The sequence below is a fragment of the Rissa tridactyla genome, chromosome 6 (assembly GCF_028500815.1).
Source record: "Rissa tridactyla isolate bRisTri1 chromosome 6, bRisTri1.patW.cur.20221130, whole genome shotgun sequence".
NCBI classification, from domain to species: domain Eukaryota; kingdom Metazoa; phylum Chordata; class Aves; order Charadriiformes; family Laridae; genus Rissa; species Rissa tridactyla.
Window position 1 is genome coordinate 53,091,072 of NC_071471.1, and position 22,041 is coordinate 53,113,112.

The 22,041-nt window shown below is 41.3% G+C and overlaps 1 protein-coding gene across 6 annotated transcripts in view; it reads left to right on the plus strand.

Annotated features, from left to right (window-relative positions):
• Positions 1 to 22,041, plus strand: part of WDFY4 (WDFY family member 4) — a 155,905-nt gene that overhangs the window by 74,992 nt on the left and 58,872 nt on the right. For all 6 annotated transcript variants that reach the window (XR_008467017.1, XM_054205511.1, XM_054205513.1 and 3 more), the window contains 4 exons: positions 12,086 to 12,163; positions 13,055 to 13,258; positions 14,075 to 14,126; positions 15,561 to 15,727. Coding sequence is in view for 5 of the 6 variants with exons in the window: in XM_054205511.1 (XP_054061486.1) it covers positions 12,086 to 12,163; positions 13,055 to 13,258; positions 14,075 to 14,126; positions 15,561 to 15,727 (501 nt within the window). In the remaining variant the exon portion in view is untranslated. The remainder of the gene's footprint in view (positions 1 to 12,085; positions 12,164 to 13,054; positions 13,259 to 14,074; positions 14,127 to 15,560; positions 15,728 to 22,041) is intronic.

Consider the following 22,041-nt stretch of genomic DNA (forward strand, 5'->3'; position numbering starts at 1 on the left):
GGAGTTTAAGTGTTTTGTACTGTGCTAGGACTTACTTACCTAGTACAAATAGTAGCTGCATCATGGATACAGAATTGGTCTTTCCTAGGGCAGGGCTCTCAGCCCACGTGATTCCATAAGGAAAGGGCATGGGGGCTTCATTCGCTCCTGGCTCTTAGTCCTGCTTAACGCTTTTTGCAGCCGCCTTTACAAGTTTTGAGTTAGGTGTGGAGGAGAAACGGCCAGTTTAAAATTAATATATACAGATCATATGCACAAATTTTTGGGTAAGATGTCTGTGTGCAAAAGTCCGTGTGCAAAAGTCTGTGTTTTAGAGGGTAGTTTTAAACAAGGCTTTCCAAGCAGAAGTGTTTGTTGAATTGGAAGGCTGATGATGTATTCCTAGGCTCTTGTCAGGGAAGAGAAGACTGAACCCCAGGATGCCTCATCCCTGGAAGTGTTCAAGGTCAGGTTGGATGGGGCTTTGAGCAACCTGGTCTAGTGGGTGGTGTTCCCTGCCCACGGCCGGGAGGTTGGAACTAGATGATCTTTAAGATCCCTTCCAAACTAAACCATTCTATGACATAAAAGCAGCATTAGCTAAAAATGCTGTGTGTTAGTGGGCTTTGACTTCTGTATAAAGAAGCTTTATCTCAAGTTGACAGACATGAGTTTACAGTCATCGATATTATCACCCAAGATGTCAGTGGCAACACTAGCAGCTAAACCCAGCATTGTTATAGCATCTTTCACTAACTGACTGTAAAATCAAGGCTGATGCTGACCAGTCTGGGTTTTCAAACTTCAGCAGAGCCGCTGCATCAGAGAGTGGTTGTTTAAGGTGGGGAGGTATGTGAGGTAGTGAAAAGCAGAGCGGTGTTGAACAAAAAGGGCTTGCTAATTTGGTATTAAGGAGGAATGAGCTCAATTTAGCAGTTCATAGAATCATAGAATGTGTTGGGTTGGTAGGGACCTCCAAAGGTCATCTGGTCCAACCCCCCTGCAGTAAGCACAGACATCTTCAACTAGATCAGATTGCTCAGAGCCTCATCAAGCCTGGCCAGGGACGGGGCCTCCACAACTTCTCTGGGCAACCTGTTCCAGTGTCTTACCACCCACTTCTTCCTAATGTCTAATCTAAACCTACCCTGCTCTAGTTTAAAGCCATTGCCCCTTGTCCTATTGCTACATGCCTTTGGAAACAGTTCCTCCCCAGCTTTCTTGTACGCCCCCTTCAGGTACTGGAAGGCTGCTGTAAACTCTCCCTGGAGCCTTCTCCAGGCTGAACAACCACAACTGTCTCAGCATGTCTTCATAGGAGAGGTGCTCCAGCCCTTTGATCATTTTCATGGCCCTCCGTGTCCTTCTTGTGCTGAGGGTTCCAGTGCTGGACACAGTACTCCAGGTACAGTTCACAGTAGGTGAAATGAAGAAGATAGAAATATTTGAAACATAATCACAATTATTACTTAAATATTTTTCTTACCAATCACTCAGTTGGTCTTTTATCAGCTTTTCAAGTTAACTGAACTAAAACAAGCAAACATATAATGATATTTCTTTGAAAAATGCATCATTTGTGTAACATCTTTATCTTCATAATAGAAAGATAATTAACATCACTAATTATCTAATTAAGTTCATTAACTATCTACCAACAGTGCACCGTGAAGTTGACATTATGTTCTTCTGTCAACAAATGCTTTGATTTCTTAGGAAGTAATTAAAATGTAAATTAGCATGTCATTAAATGCACAAGGGAAGTTTGGAATCAAATATTCATTTCAAAACTGCTCATAGCACACATTTTTTTTTTACTTCAATAAAAGCAGGCACTTTACTATTAATGATGTATATTAAACAATTTCCATTATAATATTATTGTCTTGTTTAATAACTGGCTCAAAGCTAAATTACAGTATGCGGCAGCAAGCTGGAAAAGTTTCTTTAACTTTGAACAAAAAAATTTATGTCCTCTTAAGCGGATGTCTGACACACTGCTCATTTATCATTTTCAGATTGTTTACAAGATCATAAAGAAATAATTGAGCAGGTCAAGAAACTAGATAAGAACTGCATGAAAACTGCAGAGCTATCTAATTTTGTGTAATACAAATCACCAAACTTTCTGAAATGTACAGGAATACTTTCCACATTCATTGAAGATAACCGTTTAGCAGACAAGTTGGAATATAAAGGTTTTATGATGATGAATACAAATTATTAGGCTGACTCAGAGCCACAGGTCATTCACCCCACAATCTGTCCCCTAAAAATCCAGTAGCAGTTGCTACAGGAGATGGTGTGTGACAGCAGAATGCACAGTAGAAAATCTATTGTAGCAAAATTGTTCCTTTCTTGGTTAATAAGTTTCATCTTAAAATCTGAAATACAAGAAATAATATTCCTTCCAAAACTTCTTGTGGGTAACTATTCAGACGGAGGTTTTCTGTGCTTTTAAATTTAGTAGCGTCTTGTGGTGGTGAAGTCCCTTCATTTAATTACACACTGTAGGAAAAGCTGTTTTCCTTTGTTTCCTGCATATTTTTTTAAATATATTTTTGCCTTTCAAGATAGAGAATGTCTGGTTCAGGTTTAAGCTTGGATATAGGATTTCAGTGGGTGGAGTTTGATGTTTAAAGCTGTTGGCATTGAAATCTCATCTTTCAAGAGCTGCTGGTTGCAGAGTTTTATTTTCACATAACACAGAGGATGCCAAATGAGTTGAATGGTGTTAATGTGGATGAAAGTAGAGTTTTATTTGGTTGCAGAGAAACCCTAGAAACAAGTGCTAGTTACTGAAACACACTTATTTTTCTCTCTCTACTGAATGTGTAGAAAGACAAATAATTTTTCGTATTTCTTGGTTCAAGTATGTATGCTTTCTTCCAGAATTTTGCTGCAACATTTTATTTATAATAATTTCAGAAAGAAATTGTTTGAATTAAGTTGCTTTATACACATTGTTTGATTCAAAAGCCTGAAGTGGCAATTTAAACTGAATCAAACCTATATTTTTGTTTTAAAACTTTGGGTGAAGTCAACATTCTCATCCACAGTTTCTCATAAGAAAATAATTTTCCATTATTCGTTGTTTTTTAAGTTCTATATTTGTTCTTTTTTTTTTTGAGACAAATACAGCATTTTTTTCAATTATGCTGTTTATAATTATAAATCTTTATAAGGAGAATAATTATGACTAAATTAGCATATCAACAATTTATGAGGTTATATATGATGTCTCATCTCATGCAGGGAGCAGTATAAAATGCACATGGGAGTGTGGGTGCCCAGAAAATTAAGTATGAGTTTCTATCAGAGAGTAGGGATAGAAAATAGCTAAGAGCGTGAACTGGATGGTGGTACATGCAAGTAGAGAACAGGAAATCAGGGGAGGCCCTAGAAATCTCTGCAAGGTGAACTTAAACGTTTCTCCTAAATGAGGGTATAGGTTGCTAACATGTGCGCAAGTCTGTGACCATTCATTTCTTGTTTTGCTAGCCAAATTAAAGATAAAGCTTGGTTGTGCCTGTCTGTGTTCCATTCATGCTTTCTGCTGTAGAGTAGCCTGAGGAGTCCAGGATTGTTCTACAGGCACTAAAAAAATCTCCAAAAGTAATCTTGTCACCTCTAAATGCATGTCATTTTAGGAAAACCAATAATTTCAGGGGTCAGGGAAGAGGTGTTTCTTTGTATTCTGTACTCTGAGCTCTAAGAATATGCTAATGTTTACAGAATTCTTTTGTCAGCTAAAGGATTAGAAGTGCACATTTTTCTTAAATAAAAGCCATGATTCAAATGTAATCAGAAAACATCAGTGCATGAGGCTTTCAGATAAATATAAAGCCCTAAGTTATATACACCTGTAGAACGTCATAGAAAATCACCATTTTAAATAGAAATAGGAAAATGTCAAGTCAGAACAAGTGAGGGCAAGACACCCCATTGCTATTGCCCATAATGCCGAAGTCTGACCTTCACCTTTTGCTAGAGGTAAAAGCTAATACTTCTGCTGTAACTGAGCCCTCAAGAGGATGAGTGAATTATCCCAAAGTCAGAAATGATTCTCAGAGAGGATTAAAGAACAAACATGACTCATCTCCCGTTGTGCTTTTTCGCTATTAGGAGACAAGTTATCTGTTCTCCCAGGAATTCATCTCTTCAGTAGTATCATCTGTTGAAGTGTGTGTGTGCATGCACACATATGTACATACAAATACATATTTACTGTAGAAGTAGAGCTGCTTCTGTGCCGCCTGCGTTGAACTCAGAAATACAGTGTGGAAGTCTCATCACATGTACACCATACTTTGGCTTTATCCTCTTGAAACCCACCCCTGTGTGTGGGTACATTTATGATGCACTGAAATATGGAGGCTTTTCTCATTAAGTTTGCTATTCCCCAACCAACTGGCAATGCCAGGAATCCATCCATGATCCTTAGGAGCAGTTGGCACTGTGCATTAGCCTCCTAGTGGGTTGAGGCACGAAGCTTCCATGCAACACTTAACTGCTGGAACTACAGTCTGTTGAAAAGCTAAATGAATTTTGGCAAAGCAACAATAAAATCCACATGGCAATAAACAATTTTGTGATTCAAAAGAGCCTGCAAACAACCCTCAGTGTGGAGAGTGTATGCAAAGGACTAGGACAAACTGCTCTTTAATCTACTAAGGAAAACATTGTCTGCCTTAGCTTAATGCTTGTTACCTGGTGACTAATGAAACAATTTTTCCTGTTATGAGATGAACCTACTCGCTTCCTAGTGCATAGTCAATTACTTGAAAAGTAGTCTGGTCACAAGATGGTGGCTTATTGTTTGCCAGGGTAGCGGTGTACCTGGTCTCTGATTCACCATGTTAGATTTAGTAGCAGTAGTTGAGTTGGAGATGTTACGTGCTTTGGCCCAGTGTCTGAATACAACAGGGCTGGTGAATTGAAGACTTCACCCAGGTCTAGTAATTCACTATAACACTCAGCTGCTTCTCTGAAAAACTGCTACGCTAGCTGTAATCCTATCCTCTGCTTGCGAGGTTGATGAAGAGTGATGACTTATCCTCTGTGATTTAGCAGGAAAGGACCAGAAGTATTGGGCTTTCATTGCGCATGTCAGGAGTGGAAATTCTGGTTAGATATGTGGAAAAAGGCAGAGCATAAGAACTGAAGTGAATACAAGAAGATAGTTTTTACACCGCAAAAGAGTTTAGGCTCAAAACTGAACTGCTGATAATCTGTCTCTGGAGCTATGTAAGTCATAGTCTTTCAGGAATTTTCCATTAAAAAAGATTGGCTTTAGATGGTGACTGCAAAAATCAGTTGCTTTTGTAAGAAAGTGTCTCCTTCCTAAGTCACATCGTCAGTGACAGGAGAGCCACGCTGGTTAGGGCATGCAGTCCAGAGGACCAAGCTGGGATATGGGGCTGCTGAGAGGAGCAATGCTGCACCACAGGTGGGTGCCATTTAATGTTCAGCCGCTGGGAAATATATGCTTAAGTGAAACTGAACAATTTGCTTTTTATAAAACAGCATCTCCTTAGTGTTCCATTTCATCAAAAATGCAGCTTTTCTGTTTGGGTCAAGATGGGAAGCATGTATCATGTTAGTATCATGTCATTTTTCTCATTCTAATGATGCTGATTTCTTTTTCCCTCTTGCAGTCATCACCATAGTGGTTTTAAGTATGTTTAATTGCCACTTTTAGGTTCCAAGTGATGCATATATATGATCTGTATCTTTATATCTTAAATGTTTCTATTAAAGGCAAATCTGTCCCCCTTCAGTAGCTGACAACCTCTACATATAAGTTGCAAAGTATATGCCTGAACACATCCTGAAACACAGCGATTTCTTGAATCAGGGTCATCAAATCTGTTTCTGTCATGCACAAACTCTTTGCCACTGTCACATAGACTATTTGCATATGTGGCCCGTTACAAGTGGTGTTCCCCAGGGCTCAGTATTGGGGCCAGTTCTGTTTAATATCTTTATCAACAATCTGAACGCGGGGATCAAGTGCACCCTCAGTAAGTTTGCAGATGACACCAATCTGGGCAGGAGTGTTGATCTGCTTGAGGTTAGGATGGCTCTACAGGGGGATCTGGACAGGCTGGATCAATGGGCTGAGGCCAACGGTATGATGTTCAACAAGGCCAAGTGCCAGGTCCTGCACTTGGGTCACAACGACCCCAAGCAATGCTACAGGCTTGGGGAAGAGTGACTGGAAAGCTGCCTGGTGAAAAAGGACCTCAGGGTGTTGGTCAACAGCCAGCTGAATATGAGCCAGCAGTGTGCCCAAGCGTCCAAGAATGCCAACAGCATCATGGTTTGTATCAGAAATAGTGTGGCCAGCAGGACGAGGGAAGTGATCTTCCCCCTGTACTCGGCACTGATGTGGCTGCACCTTGAACACTGTGTTTCGGTTTGGGCCTCTCACTACAGGAGGGACAATGAGGTTCTGGAGCTTGTCCAAAGGAGGGCAACAAAGCTGGTGAAGAGTCTAGAGCACAAGTCTTATGAGGAGTGGCTGAGGGAACTGGAGTTGTTTAGTCTGGAGAAAAGGAGGCTGAGGGGAGACTTTATTCGCTCTCTGCAACTACCTGAAAGGAGGTGGTAGTGGGGTGGGTGTCGGTCTCTTTACCCATGTAACAAGCGATAGGACAAGAGGAAATGGCCTTAAGTTGCGCCAGGGGAGGTTTAGATTGGACATTTGGAAAAATTTCTTCACTGAAAGAGTTGTCAAGCATTGGAACAGGATGCCCAGGGAAGTGGTTGAGTCACTATCCCTGGAGGTATTTAAAATACACATAGATGTAGTGCTGAGGGACATGGATTAGTGGTAACTTGGCGGTGTTAGGTTAAGGGTTGGACTTGATCTTAAAGGTCTCTTCCAACTGAAAAAATTCCATGATTCTGTGATTCTGTTTACATGTAGTTTGTTGTGTCCTTAAGAGCTCCTTACCTGCTGTTCTTTTTTTCTATGCCCGTGAAGTACTTACTGAAAACCTAGTGATTGCTTGAATAGCTGTAATTAGATCGAAAAACCTTCCATGTAGAATTGTAAAAGCCCAGGTTAGGGGAATAAGGTATGTGGACTCTTCCTGTGATATAAGATCTAATGTCTGGTAAATCAGTTATATTAGAATACAATCTGGCACTGGGAACATAAGAGTAGAAGCGATTTCTAAATTGGTTTGTCAAATTGTTTTCCCCTACCGCTACTGCATGCTGTCAACGTATACATCCTCTTTGTGGGCTTATCAGGCTGTTTCAAATTAATTCAGGTTGGGTTTGCCCCATCACCACCACCCTTTCCCCGCAACCAAGTCTTAGCGGCAGAATGTTCCAGAAGTTCACTTGTTTTTAGTTTCCCCATCTGTAAGCTAAAAACTTTGACCTCTTTCATAAAGACTTCTGAGATGTACTGGTGAAAAGTACTGTACAAGAGTAGGTATTTTTCTTATAGCTAAGATGCTATATGAATGCTTTTACTGTGTGTGCTTATATATTTATTTGCTCAGAAGAGCTAAAGTAGTAGACTAATATCACTAGTTCTAGTCCTCACCAACAGATGACTAAAACACATGCTGCAAAACAAGTATGTGGGTATTCTCACTATCATCCATGGGATTGTTCACTTGGCACTGTGAGGGGTCTGGACATCTGGGCTTTTCCTTTGGGTCTTCCAAGTCCAAAATTATTTAGTCTTGAAGCTTATTTTTATTTATTAAGAGCTTTGGCACGTACTTTTGTGTGCATATATGTTCTTTAATTCCCCAAAGAAAGCCTCAGAGTGCAGAGCTCCAATGGCATAATGTTTATTTAGGGAAGAGCTGTGGCATATGTAGCGTCTGTATCATGCAATATGAGTTTATTATGGCGAGCCTGAATATTTATGGGGTGCAGGAGTCCTAAGTGATTATATATATACATAAAATATATAATTTAAAAAATCAGACATAAAACTTTCCAGAGCTCAGTAGAGAATTGTTAACTTAAAAGTCACACCTCAACCTTTTTTTTTTTTTCTTTTCAATCATTTCTTATTACAAGCAGCCTTTTGATTGCTTTAGTTGAAAGAAATTATAGAAAATCCACTCTCTATTTTTTTTGGCATGCTAATTTCTCTGTTTGCCAGCATTTTTCTCCTTGCTGGTTTTACCTTTCCCCAAAGCTAATCATTTTCTCTCCTATTTGCATGAGGTCTCCAGGCAGCAAGAGGAGAAATGTTTTTTGATTCTGTGGTTTGATTTTTTTTAATAGGGAAATAGCTTGTAAATTCCATCACCTTTTCAAGCTCTAAATATTTGCTGGGGAATCAGAGGCAGTAGAATGACCTGATTCTACTTAGAATGTGATTGTCTAAGGCTGCAAAGTAGAGAAGTCTGTATAAAAAAAGACTTAAAATATGGTATCATACTCAGATTTTTAGTCCAGGATGGATCAATATGGTCTTTTAGTCTGCTTTTCCTTAGAATGCAAGTCATATTTCTTGCATTTACACCTGCTTTTCTGCATATGAAACTCAAACCTTTTATTATGTTATGCAATATAAAAATTATCAAAGCTGGCCTACTATTTTTGTTCAAGATAGATATTACACTGTGGCACTATTGTATTTAATCTACTGCATAAAGAGTTGCCATTTTAAAAGGCAATCACCTACAATTTTTAATGGAAAATGTTTATTTGTTAGAAACTTGTTTGGACTAGCTGTTCATTAAACCTTACAGTGTAATTGTTCTGACTGAACACTTAATAAACAATAGCCTGGTCTATATTCTCCATGTTTATTAGATATCTTTTTCAGGTGTTGGTTTTGTTTGTTGGTTTGGGTTTTTTTGTTGTGTTTGTTTGTTTTTTTTTCTAATCACAGTCATCTCCAATTTTGTTAACTGCTCATTTCATTTTACAACCAGATGGTTTTCCTGTGGGGATGATCATCAGGGACATGTTCATCTGGTTGAAGATGGCTAGCTCATTTAGAAGCCAAAGTGGTTAGTCTTCAGTTCACCAGAAGCGGCTAGCAGAATTTTTCCTCCTTAGGACCCTTCATATGTTTCAAAGGTTAGGAGCTGGTGCTGTGAAGACAGTGAGAATCATTGTGATGTGGACTTTGACCTTAGGGGTCTGATTGGTGGCCGTGAACAAAATACAGACTATGAGCAACTTTGAAACAGCTGCCAGTAGAGCACTGAGTCGGCTTGAATGGCCTGTGGGTATCTGAAATGGTTGTTGCTTCTTGGAGGAATTAGTTGTCTGTTCTGAAAGGCTTTTACTCTATGCCCACATAGAGCTGGGAAATCAGCCCTTCTCCTGTATTGAGCCCAGCTCAACAGCACAGAGATGCTGTCGCTTTCTAGGTCAGTCTTTATGGGAGTTTTATATGAATTATGGAATAGTTTTGTGAGGCCGCAACTGTGATTACAGGTTTAATGATGCTTTAAACAAACAAAAATGTAATGACTTTCATCAGTGTAAAACAGGAGCTTCCTGCAGGGAAACACCAATAAATGTGACTTCGCGGCAGGGATACAGACCTGGCTGGCAGCCAGCAGTAATCGGCACACCACATAGACCTTGTGTGTTAACTTAATTATAGCACAGTGCAAGCAGCAGCCAGACAGTTTGCTGTGAGGAATCACTGCCAGCGTGACACAGTCAATGCATTTAAAAGTTACCCATCTGATCTGTGGCTTTAGGTAGTGAGAGGCTGGGACTTTCACAGCTAGTTTAGCCTCATGCTGCGGCTCATAGCCGTCTCACCTTTGTCAGCGAAGCTCGGGTGGGCATGAGAGCCTTCAAATGGCACTGGGAGGACTCTGACCTCTCCTGTGTAATCTCCGAACAGCTTCTGCCTTCTCTGCCACCTCTAATCCTCAAGAATTTATGAAAGGAACAGATAGTTCTGCTACTCTCTGTAATGCAGTTAATGGCTGGCCACTCTGATTCTTTTTTCTTTTTTCTTTTTTTTTTTTTTTATTTCATGGCTTTGTACCTTTTGTAAGTTCCTGGGAAGGGAAAGCAATCTTATTTTGACTTCAAAATCATGTTCAAGTGAGGCTGAATCCTTCCTACATGTTTGGCTGGCACATGGAATAGATATTTATGGTTTATTTGGATACTGTGACTTTTGGGATTTTGTTTCTTTCAGTAGCGATTAGGAGCATCATCCTGAGTCAGGTCCCAATGTGTTGTACCATTGACTTCAATAAAAAAAAAAAAAGTTGCTCTTTCTGAGGTTTGGGAAACTTTAAAGCAAGTGTGCCCAGAAGATCAGACATGCCATCATGTAGTTGTAATAGGATAGCTACAATCTTTTTTCCAGGAAATACACTGTCAAACAGGGGAATTTTTACCTGTGACTGTTAGTAAGAAGGCTCTGACACCGAACTCCCAGTAGCTACTTGTCAGCAGTCACAGGAAGAGATACTGAGCAAGGAAATAAATTGATGAAGCAGCTGTCCTTGTGTTTGCATAGAAAAGTCTGAGCTACGAGACTGTAGAACAGTCTTGTGAGCGATGGACAGCCTGTTCGTACAGGAGAGTCCTGTGCTGGTTCTTCAATTGCCTTCATGCAATAAGATAAAACAAGCCAGTAGCTTACTCAGTTGTTCAGTGCTTCAACTATACACACAGCCTTTCCATATGCTTTGTCTTTCTGCTTGGGCAAAAAAAATGTCATGAGAACAAATACTTCAAGTCTCTTTGGGACACAGAATTTCATAGATGGCTAGGAGAAAGGGGGGAACAAACCTAGCATTTTCAAAGCTGAAAGCTTGTCTTTGATTAAAGTTTAACAGGTGAATTTGAGAAATTAGTATGATAGTGAATATCCCAGATTGTATGTTATTTGCATGATATTAGTTTGGCACCTGAGAGTTTTCATTGAGTTTAATAATGTTTCTGCTGATCTTTTGAAAAGGAAGTCTCATGCTGCTTGAGATTCTCTGGTTTGTGTTCTGTATAGGTCTTGTCTCTGTGAACCTTGTGACCCCAAAACCTGTAGGTTTTGGTGAAGTAGGTAAGAAGAGAATGAAACCTGTTTCATTTTCCTACTCCCTGAGTTTAAGGATCCCACCACACTGGACCATTATTCATGATCTTAGCCTGTGTAACTCTGACATTAGTATTTATAGTCTCTGTTTTGTGGTTGGAGAGGTGGTGGTTTAGGGCAATTGAATGTCTTGCTGAAGATCACATCACAATCTGCAGAGTGGGGAATGCAATTCATAATCTCTCGACAGCAGTTCATCAGTCTTGTACTTGCACAAAGACCCTTCACTTGAGAAGTTCATTCCAATAAAACAGCAGATGAAATGACGGTTAATGTAGGTTCACTGTTCTGTGAGTCTAGTGCATTCTGGAAGGAAAGGAAAGGTGTCCAGGGAGTTCGGTTAGGCTGCTTTAGAAAACATGTATTTCCAGAAACATCTGAGTAGCACTGGGGTTTAGGGCATGTCTGTGCTGTGTGGTTGAGCAGATGCAGTTATTACGGGTTTCGTCTTGCACGGGCACAGCTCTACAAGTTTCTGGTTGTAGAGCTAGCTCAGACATCTCTGCATCTCAATCCCATTAAATAGTGTATTTATCCTCCAAATCACTTGTTGCCATAGGATTTAGGCTCCTAAATCTCAAAAATGTTTTGGAAACAGTTTGTTTCCTGTCTGCAAAAAGGGGGACATGGACCATTCCTTTGTTCACACTTTCTATTATGCAGCAAGGAGCTGGTGTGTCGTTACAGATCCTTACCTCAGTCAAGCTCTTTAAAACAGATAATTGTCATTTAGGCTACTTGCATTACTAACTAATTCAGCTCCAAAAGGAGAAGCCTTAAATTTTATTTGCTGTTTTCTTTCTCCTTCTGAGTAGTTCCACTAAAGACCCTTGTTAAAATGTTTGTCTTCCTGGTCGAAGTGTGCAACTTGCTCTCAGATGATTGCCTCATCACTATACTGTCTGGATAGCCATCAAACACACAGACACAGGCTTTTCCCTAATATTCCCTAATTATTCTTGTGAAAGACAGAGCAGCTAATGCTTGCTTCTGCCCATCACAGAGTTTGCACCTGCAGCAGCTTGGTATAATATGTTCTGATGTTTCTTCTAGGGATTTGTGTCATGTATGGAACGGTACCGAAGAATTGGGCAGGAGCTGTATGCCTCTTTGTACAAGAACCACATACAGGTAAAGAACAGGAATATTGTGCAACAGCTTTCTGTTGTTGAAAGGATGCTCTTGGACTACCCTGAGAAATCATTAATTTCATCAGTGAGATGAGTAGTATACCCAGAGAAATGCTGAGACTTAACGAGTCAATACTCTGTTCCTGACATCACCACTGAAGTGTGATACAGCATCACTCACCAATCAGATTGCAAATCCTCATTTTATCTTCAGGAGCCTTTTTTCTTTTGTTTAAACAAATTATTCCACTCTTACAATGGCAGAAATGAAACTGAGGACTTTGACCTTTTTTCTTAGCAGCCAGTAAACCTTTTCAAGTGGTCTCAAGCTCATAGCCTGTAAAATCTCACAGTTACGTTTCTGTTTCAGAATTGGCCATCAGAGACCAATAAGCTTTTCATTCTTTGAAATTCTAACTTTCTCTCCTTTAAATTGATATTTTAGTACCCCCCAGCCCCCTGCACATGCCTTCTAAATATAAATAATTGAACTTATGCCGTGCTTGGAGGGAGGACAGTACACTTCTGACTGAGACTTTCAGACTGTGTTTTCAGTGAGCACGGTTGTTGCCACTTGACACAAATGTTCAGTAGGAAAAACTGGAGTGAATAAAACCTCTGTGATGCTGTTCTCCTGGTTCACTGCTTTTGAGTTGAAAATCTAGTGAAAGTAGCCATTTTCAAGGAGGTTGAAGTTTGTGGCATGCTTATATTTGTCACTGTATCTTAGTTTGAATGATAACATCTCCCACAGCACACTTTCAGTAGACAGTTGGACCTGTGTTTGCTGGGTCTGCAGTAGTAGATCCCTCTGAATCACTGGAGTGGTGCCACTGCTGGATGGGAGGAGGGAAGTGTGCAAAAAGTGGCACAAAGTGGTTCTGTCCCACAGGTGCTGCAGTGTGGTTACAGCAAAGCAGCCAAGGACTGGATGATACTTGAGGAGGAACTTTTCTACGGAAGTGGCCCGTGGGGACATGCATCACGATCCTTACAGCCACGGTGGATTCTTGATTGTTATGAAGGGCCTTCACGAATGAGGAGGAGGATTCAGCATGTGAACACCCGAGCGACAATGATGCGAATGAAGACTGAGGTAGAAAGCTTTTACAGGAGGTGCACAATTTCTGTAGCAGTTGCTGGAGATTTTATCGTCACCTCTTTCCTCTGGTTCTTGTCACCTTACTCATCAATATGCTGGGCTATGCATAGAGAACCCACTGAACGGGTCTGCTTTTGAGAGAGTAAGAGGGGCTGCAACGTGTTGAGCAGCAACAGAATGATTTTCCCTTTTTTCTGGTATAAGAAGTCCCAAGACAGATGAGAGCATAACCCGACCATACTTTTCTGCTTGCAATATCTCAGGGGTATAGCACTTCCCAATGTATGCAACAGAGTCCAGTTAGAAGGCCGCACTGTCTTTTAGTCTTACACTTACTAGGGCTGCTAGAACTGGTGGACGATCAAAAGGGGAATTAGAGTGGTTTGAACTAAGCATTGAATTGTATGTGTGGCGTATTTACTACTCTCTATAGTGTCTATGTGCCAAATCCTATCAACCAGAAGTTGAAGCACTTTAGTACATCAGGAGGTTCCCCTCTCTGGGACATTTTCAGCTTTTCTGGGAAGCTTGGATTCTGGCAATTTCCTGTAACCTGAGTGGTATGATTTTTATCCCAGAACTGGCCTCACGCAGGGTCATCTTTGGAAAGACAACAGTCCTTTTGCTTAATTGTTGACATTTGTTCCTACATTTAATTGTTCCTTTGGGCCCTTTCAAATTAGTTTCTTTGAATTTCCAAGGCATTTATTTGCAACGTAGTTCTAAATCTGTTTTTTCTCTGCAACGAGGTTCTAAGTTATGTTTACCTGCCTGCATATTCCACTTTAATCATACCTAGTCTCTTCTCAGGTTCTCCTAGGAAACAGAAATGAAACAACCCCCACTGCTGAAGTGAATCCAGGTAACCTTTGAGAGCTAAACTAAATCATCAAGAGGGTGGACTCTAGCAGCCAAAGAGAATTAGAGTTAGTGTATGGACTTGCAGGTCAGAATTTCATCTAGAAATCATCTAGTAAAAAAAACCAAACAACTTATTGTCAGTGGTCTGGGCTAAAAAGTCACTTGAACATCTGTGAAAAGACTGATGTTATTGTTATAGGTGGTATATAAACTGTCTTCAGAATTTGTTCTCTCTTGTTGCAACCCGAAAGACCTGAAAGCAAAAAGCTATCTTGAAATGAAACCTTTGGGCATTCTTGAGCACCTGGAAAGCTTCCAGCTGCTTAAACTGAGAAGGAAAAGTGCAGACTTTCTCCCCACTTTTAGTAGACACTTCAGTTTTACTTCTGAAATAGTATTTAAAACCAGGTGATACATGGCTCAGAGAAGTGGTAATAGGAATTGTAACTTTCCAAGAATGTGGACAAAATTATAGAGTGAAAGGAAATCATCAAGAAAATTAACTTGTCAAATTGTTTTTCACTGTTCAAAATAGAACCAGATCTTTCCAGTATGTCAACATTTTTCATTTTCCAAGGCCAGGTTTTCTGTTATGTGAGACAGTAGAAGAATGGGGTGGGACGTGGTGAAATACGATACAGAAGTTACCAGTTTTTCAGAGAGGAGGGAGAAAAAACCCAACACATTAAGAACTGTAGTTTGGAAACGTCAGCCAAGTCTAAGGTAGTGGATTTCAGACTCCTGTATGGCTGCTCCAAGTCAAGCTTCTAGTGTACACTGTTGGAAATAGGCAGTATTGTTGTATACTTCATAGTGTGGTAGGGCCTAGAAATCAAGTGATACGGGAGCTCATTGTTCTAGACTCCAAACAAGACTGAAGTACTACGTAGTTTCTGGATGAGAGTGGTTACAGTCTACCTCAATCAGAAACCTGATCATTCCTACCCTGACCGTGTACACGGCATGAATTTGCAAAACTTGGGACACAGCGTGGGCAAGATATGAGCAGATTGTGTGTCCTTGGGTTCTCTTAAGATCCTGCTCAGTGCATGTCCCCAAAAGACTCCCATTTTCAATTTTTCCTGATTTCATGTATGTGAACAGATTCTTCTTTTTTAAATTATTTGATTGTCAGATGAACAGCCCAACACAGTGCGGAAATGAGAATAAATAAATTTGTTCAATATTTTTAAATCTTCAGCGATTATAGGAATTTAGTTTGAATTGTGACTAAGTGCAGCTACCCATTTTAGGTTCCCTGAACTAAGCATCCTTTTCAAGCAGCAACAGATTTTATTTCTCTTGCCTGTTTTTTTTGTAGATAAATAATGCTGTTTCCCAAGGTAGAACAGATTGGGTGAAAATCTAAATTGCAAATGCTTTTGATGTCATCCGACTGCCACTAAAACTGCAATCTCTTTTATTACTGATATAGGAGAGCTGACATTAAATGGAGCAGAAAGGGAGATGGATAAGAAGGGATCAGATTGTAACCAGCTGACATTCTTCCCTGCTCTACATGAAAGTTTCCATTCAGAAGACTTCTTTGAATTGTGTGTGGAGAGACAAATTATATTGCAGGAGTTTACAGAGAGTGAAAAGGTAGGAAAGATGAACTACAACACTTTCTCTGGGGAGATGGCATTTTAGAGGGTGAATTGGATGTGGAGGCCTATCTGTTCCTTTCAGCTTGGGGTTTGGGTGGATTCAGGCTACAGTAAACATCATCGCTACCTGTTCCTTAGAGCAATTGCAGTTTTCCAGCCTCTGTATGAGCTCCTATATAGACTTATTCTTGAAGAGCATTTACCATTAACTCTTTGAAGTAACAGAAAAAAATTTGGGCATGCGACCAAGGTATTCTCATACCTGTGAGACCGTATTGTCTGAATTTGCCTAAGACATGGTAAATTATGAGACTCTGAGAATTTATGTCCTGCTTTCCCACCTTTACTCATGCTCAGAGCAGTGCCTGGATCAAATTTATTTATTACCTGTGGAAGAGTGTGCCAATTTTGCATAGGTTGCTAGTTAAAATCTCTTCCTGCTGAATACTAGAAAATGTTTTCTTCCTCCCTTCACATGCCTCTTTCTTCTCTGCTACCCCATGAGTGCTGGACAGATTCTTCCCTCTAAGGCCATAGAGACTTTCCCTGCTTCCTGTTTGATGTTTCTGTTGTGTGTCATTTAGTCAAAACGGTGCTGTTCCTTCTTTGTTCTTGTACTGGACTGTATGCCCTTCTCCCAGGTTTCTACCCGGCATAAGGAAGAGGCAGGTTCAGGAACACTGGGAGAGGAGACAAGCTGTGGAGTAAATAGGGGTGAATCTGTTACTTTCATCCGGTGTTCTCAATCCCTTTGCTCGAAAGTCAGCAACCTGCCCTTCGCTTTCAGCATAGTCCCTACAATGGTAAATCCAAATCAAATCCTTGATGTTGGCTATTCACTGCACATAGCCATTTTCCACAGGACTGTGAGAGATTTTTGTCACGAGTAGACCTGGCTTCACTCTTTGATCTTTTGCAGTGTACCTGTTTCTTCCAATGGCATCATTCCCCCTGTTGGCCCCAGAGTTAGCATCCTATAGTGGAAGTCAAGAGTCAGTCTTGGAGTATTTAAACTCAGCCATCACCGTGCTGTGATAGTTGTACATAGGTATAGAAATAATTATTTTATTTTTATGTCTCAATACCATCACCAACTTTTCTTGATGCTTTGCAAGTGGCCAGGGGTCACATTCATGCACTCTAACATGATGGCTTCCTCAGTGTCTGTTTATAGAGTATAATTCATCATAATTCATCGTAACTCATTTCCCTGCCCCTCCTCCTTCCCACCCCTGCGCCCCCCCCTCCTCCCCGGCCCATACCTCTCCCCAGCAGAAGGAGACAAGCATGAAAATGTGAGGCGTTTTCCGTGTGCTGATCTCATTTTGAGCCTTCAGGCTGTCTGTCTCCTCTCCATGTAACTCTGCAGGAAGCCGTCAGAAATGCCAAGCATGTTTTTTTTCCAGCAGCAGTCACTGTGTTGCTGCGCTGACAGAAGTATTAAAAAAAGCAGTAGGGGGTGACATTAGCTGTCCTGCGCTCACTTAGTGCGCTGCAGTCCTGCCTTGTAAATGGCTGCCTTGTGAGCTCTTTGCACTTTAAGCAGGCAACTGGAACCATCTTACCTACTGCACTGCACAGGATAGTCATTGTGATGCTTTGGCAGATATTAGATTGATTTCTGGAACACAGGGATAGCACTTCTCTGGAAAGTGGTCATTGTTTTATAATGTCACTCAGTGCTATTTTTTTGCGTTACTATTAAACAGACACCTTTGTACATGTTCAGATATGTGAGATGGCTTTTTGCAGAAGCAGTAGATCAAATGCTATTGACGTTGTTGGTTCAGTCTATTCTCAGCAAGTTCGATCAGGAGAATATGGATACAGGTGCGGTGTTGTCATGCTAATATCTAGTCTTTTGTTTTATCTTGCTTGCAAAATGGACTAGAAAATACTTCTAGGCATTTCTGTGAAATTGGTTTTAAGTATCACACAAAATGTATTTCTCACTTGGACTGCGAGAGAAAGGGACTATAAAGGAGAAAGCAAATGGATGCAGTTTTAGTATAGGCTAAGGAAGGAAGCTACTGAGTGGTGAAGGTTAGTCTCTGGCAGAGTGGAGACTAATTGTATGAGGGAACACTCATACTCTGTGTTTGAACAACACACAGACTGTGCAAAGTTCAGCCTTTGGACATGTCCTTTTTTGTTGCTTTTTTTTACACACTAAACTACCCACAGAGGAATGCATGTCCCAGATTTAAAAGTCAAATACTCTTAATTTAGGAAATGCCAGAAATCAAGAAATTAATCTGTGCAATTATAGCCTTTAATGACACAATCACTTGCTGATTTTGCCATAAAACTATCCCTTCTGCTTTACTAGTACATAGGGTGGAAGGTATGTACATCCAAATGCATACCTTCAAAGTAGTATTTAGTCGTATTGACCCATAAGTCTGTCTCTTCCGGCCAGGATCCTTGTAATACATATAATGGCACCCTCTGTGTTCTGCAGCTAGCAGGACTGCTATAGATTCCAGTCATCTTCCTTACACAGTGTTAGTTTATCACTAGAATATGCCCATCCTGAGCAGGCTCTATGAAAAAAATAGTGTTTAATTCTGTTAGTTAAATGGTAACATAATGCATATACAAAGGGTCTGAATTCAGGCTGACTTTTGAGGATAAGACTACACGATCATAATAATGCTTTCTTAAATTGTATGACGTTCCCAAAACTTGAAAATAGAAGCCTCTATCAGACCTCCCAAGAATAGCAGGCCAGCAGCAGAATTGCTGAAAGCTGTGGGTATCACATTGACATCTGCCAGAGAAAACACCTTTAGTGCCTTTCAGGCCTTTATAATGATGTCTGCCGAAGTGCCAACCGGAGGGGATAGGAGTATATTATGATCCTGGATATGGTCCTGTACTGTAGAGGGAGGAGGTTGCAAAAGAATCTCAAATCTCCTCCACCATATGTCCTGTCCTTGCCTTTGGAAGGGACAGCGTGTTGTGGTGAGCACAGTTTCTTTCCTCATTACTTGAAGTTTAGCTTCAGCTGTTTTGCCCCTCTCAGCTGCCCCTGCATTCCTATTGTGTTTGAGTTATCTGTCCCATTCTTCTCACCACAGCCTCCGATTCTCAGGATTCTTGATCTCATCTCATTTCCCTTGCCCAGAGAGTCCCAGTCTCTCCTCTGCAGTTACCCTACCTGACATGTAGTGTTATTTCCAGTTATGAGGCTCCTTACTGTTCTTTCCCTGTTTCTTTCTATACTCTGCACCAGTGCTGGTAAAATTCAAGACGCAGAGGGCCATTGTTGTGTTTTGGCTCTATGGAGGTACATAAAGAAGTAAGTGGGCATTCAGAGGAGTTGTAGATGTTTGTGGCTCACACATGCGCTGAGAGTCTGGGCACAAGGGATGGAGGATCAGGGCCGTTGTTTGCAGACTAAAGGAAAATGGTGAGCTGATAGCTGAGATTTTGTTTCACCTCCTCCCTTACAGATGATCCCAGCAGGGACTACTTGTAAAAGCTGGGTAAAAGGACTGCTCTTGGTGTGCTTGGGAAAAATGTGACTTTGAACTTAAAGCTGGGAATGGAGTCACCTCATTGCTGAATGTTTGGAACTGGTGTTGTAATTCCAGTAGTGTAAAGTAGTATCTATGTGTATGTGCACAAGATGTTTTTTTCTTGCACACAGAAGTCAATGTGCGCAATTCACTATATGAATATATCAGACTGCAGGTGCAAATCTACAGGTGTTACCTTCAGGGCTGTCCTCTCAGAAGCTGCTGAACTGTGTTCTACCCTGGCTCCTTGGTTATACATTTTACATGTATCTTCAGTATACGGAGACTGTACACACCACAGGCATGGAAGGAGAGGTTGTATGTGATGTGGACGGTGTTATACAACATGTGCTGCCGCAGAATTGTGCAAGAGAAATGCAGATAGGAACCTGTTCTGACCTAATCAACTTGCCTACCAAAAGCCAGAGCCAGCCCTTTAAATAACCCTGGTTTACCAGCAGAGGCAGGGAGATCGGATTCTTACGTCTGCAACCTGAGCCCCCAACTGCTGGATTGCATCCCTGATCTTTACAAACCTAAAGTAGTCCTGCCAGGTTGTTAATGTGTGGTTAGCATGTAATAGATGAAGAAAGTGTAGGAAGGCTTGGGGAATGATTTTGGTGTGGGAATTCTGAATTTTGGAGAAAAGTAAACCTCTGTTTGCCAGCAAGTCATTTGAGATGGTAAGAAATCCAAGCAGCTGGGGTAATGAATCTGAAGTTAACAAGAGGGCATGGCCTAGCAGAAATCTGGCTACAATGTCTTTCCTTGAAGGAGGGTCTGGAGAGAGCACAGGAGGTGCCAAGGACAATAATAGAAGGGACTACCATAAATCATCTAGAGGGAGTAGAATCCATGGTTGGGAGAAAGGAGCTGATTAAAGAACAAGCTCAGTTGAAAGAGGGAGCAGCTGTAAGGTTCAACATCTAGGACACGCAGAATGGTGCGGCAGCTCTGCATCCACTTGGTGGAGCCAGTGTTTTTAGGGGTATTGCACATACCTCAGAGCTATGCAAGACAGCAAGGCAGCCTGTTTTCATGGAAGCAGTGTTACACCTTATCCCAGTGTGAGGATGCAGCAGTAAAGAAATTTACATGTGCTTGGTGTGCAATGGGAACAGGGACTAGCTGTTGTGGTCGAACCAGGGGATTAGGAAGCCAAATACTTGGCACAAGCCATTTCCCTTTTTTGCACCTCAGTTTCTCCTCTTCCCGCTGCAGGAGCAGAGATTGCAATGGCTACCTCACTGCAGGAAGGAGTGCTGAAACTCTTCTTTTGTTCAGATGGGAGCACCTGCAGAAGGACAAGGTGTTGCGGATGATTACTCCTCTGACTTTCCCTATCTGGGTTTCTGCCGCAGTAGAGAGGCTGCTGGGATCCCTTTCCCCAGCCCATGCCACTCTACCCCTACCCCAGCTCAATGAAAAATTGTGCTAGTAGGTGCAAAGGACAGGATCTGACTCATGCTGTGTCAAAAAAACCCCAACAATCAGAGCAGCTTTACTCAGATCTCTGCTCTTCTGGATGTGCTCCTTCACCATGCTCTTGCGCTCCATGGATACCTCCTAGTATTTCCCCTTCATATCTGCTGCTTTGTGGATTTTTTTTAGGCTTTTGCCTTGATAAAAAAAACAAAACATCTTTCAGTTGTAAGGCTGTAGCTGCTCCCTAGATCTCTGCGGAGCTCCTGACAAACCCCAGGGTCCTGACTACCACCTCAAGCAAGCACAGCTGATCCCCTAACAGTTAGTTGCTTTCTGTAGAATGATGCAGCAGGGTAAGGAGCAGGCAGACTTTGCTGTAGTTATTCCTGAGAGAGTCATGGGAGCAGTGGGAAGGGCATAAACTTGAGTGAACTGACCTAAGGGAAAATTTAAGGGCTCATATTAGTTTTTGGCAGCATTTTATGTTTGAGAGGAGCCTGGAGTGAGACAGAGACGTCTGGGTGTGCAAGAGGTATGAGCACAATCCTATTAGAACTGGCTTCCAGATGCTGTCATCAGCTAAGAGATGCCAGCTTCTCGGGCTGGCGACGGGCCGGGACAGATGGCAGCTTTCATCACCGAAAGCAAGGACAAAGAGCAGTCCCAGCGTCCATGACCATGTACAAGACAAGAACTTTCTTCTGCTGTCCCTCCCTTTCTCCTAAATGTCTGATATTCTTTCCTTGCGGCATTTGGGAAGTTGTTAAAACCTGGGAAGTGCACGCTGAAGAAACACCACCTGCATGGGGTTTTTCCTCCAGCGGAGTAAGGGAGGGAAGGTGAATGGAGGCTACCTGAAAAAATGGAATGTATCCTGGGTCTTTCAAAGCAAATTTGTGACTACAAGACTTTCTTTCTAGCAACTGTAATGGTTTCACTCCAGTCTGAGCAGAAGAAATTTGATCCAATGTTTGTAACAGTTCAGATGTGACCAAACTTGAGCCTAGAGCCCCCTACCCCTAAAGACTAGGTCAGGTAGATTTAGTTTCCTTTGGTCATTGAGCAGCAGGAGAGAATGAAGCAACCTGTCATGTATTCTTAAGTTGTGATTGATGAGACACGTGTGTGACCGTTTCCAAGTAAGATGAGACTTCAACCACAAGCAAACACAGTCATTGCAGGAAAGGTCTTGTGAGTGGCACAGAGAAGTGGACCTGTATTGCTCTCGCTTACTGATAACATGTCTTTTTCCCTAGTAAAAACTGTGAAAGCAATGTATTTGATTTCATGTACTCCTAGTTATTTTTAAACTCTGTGGCCCTAAATAACACTGACCGTGCTTTACTGACAGGTCCTGTAGCTA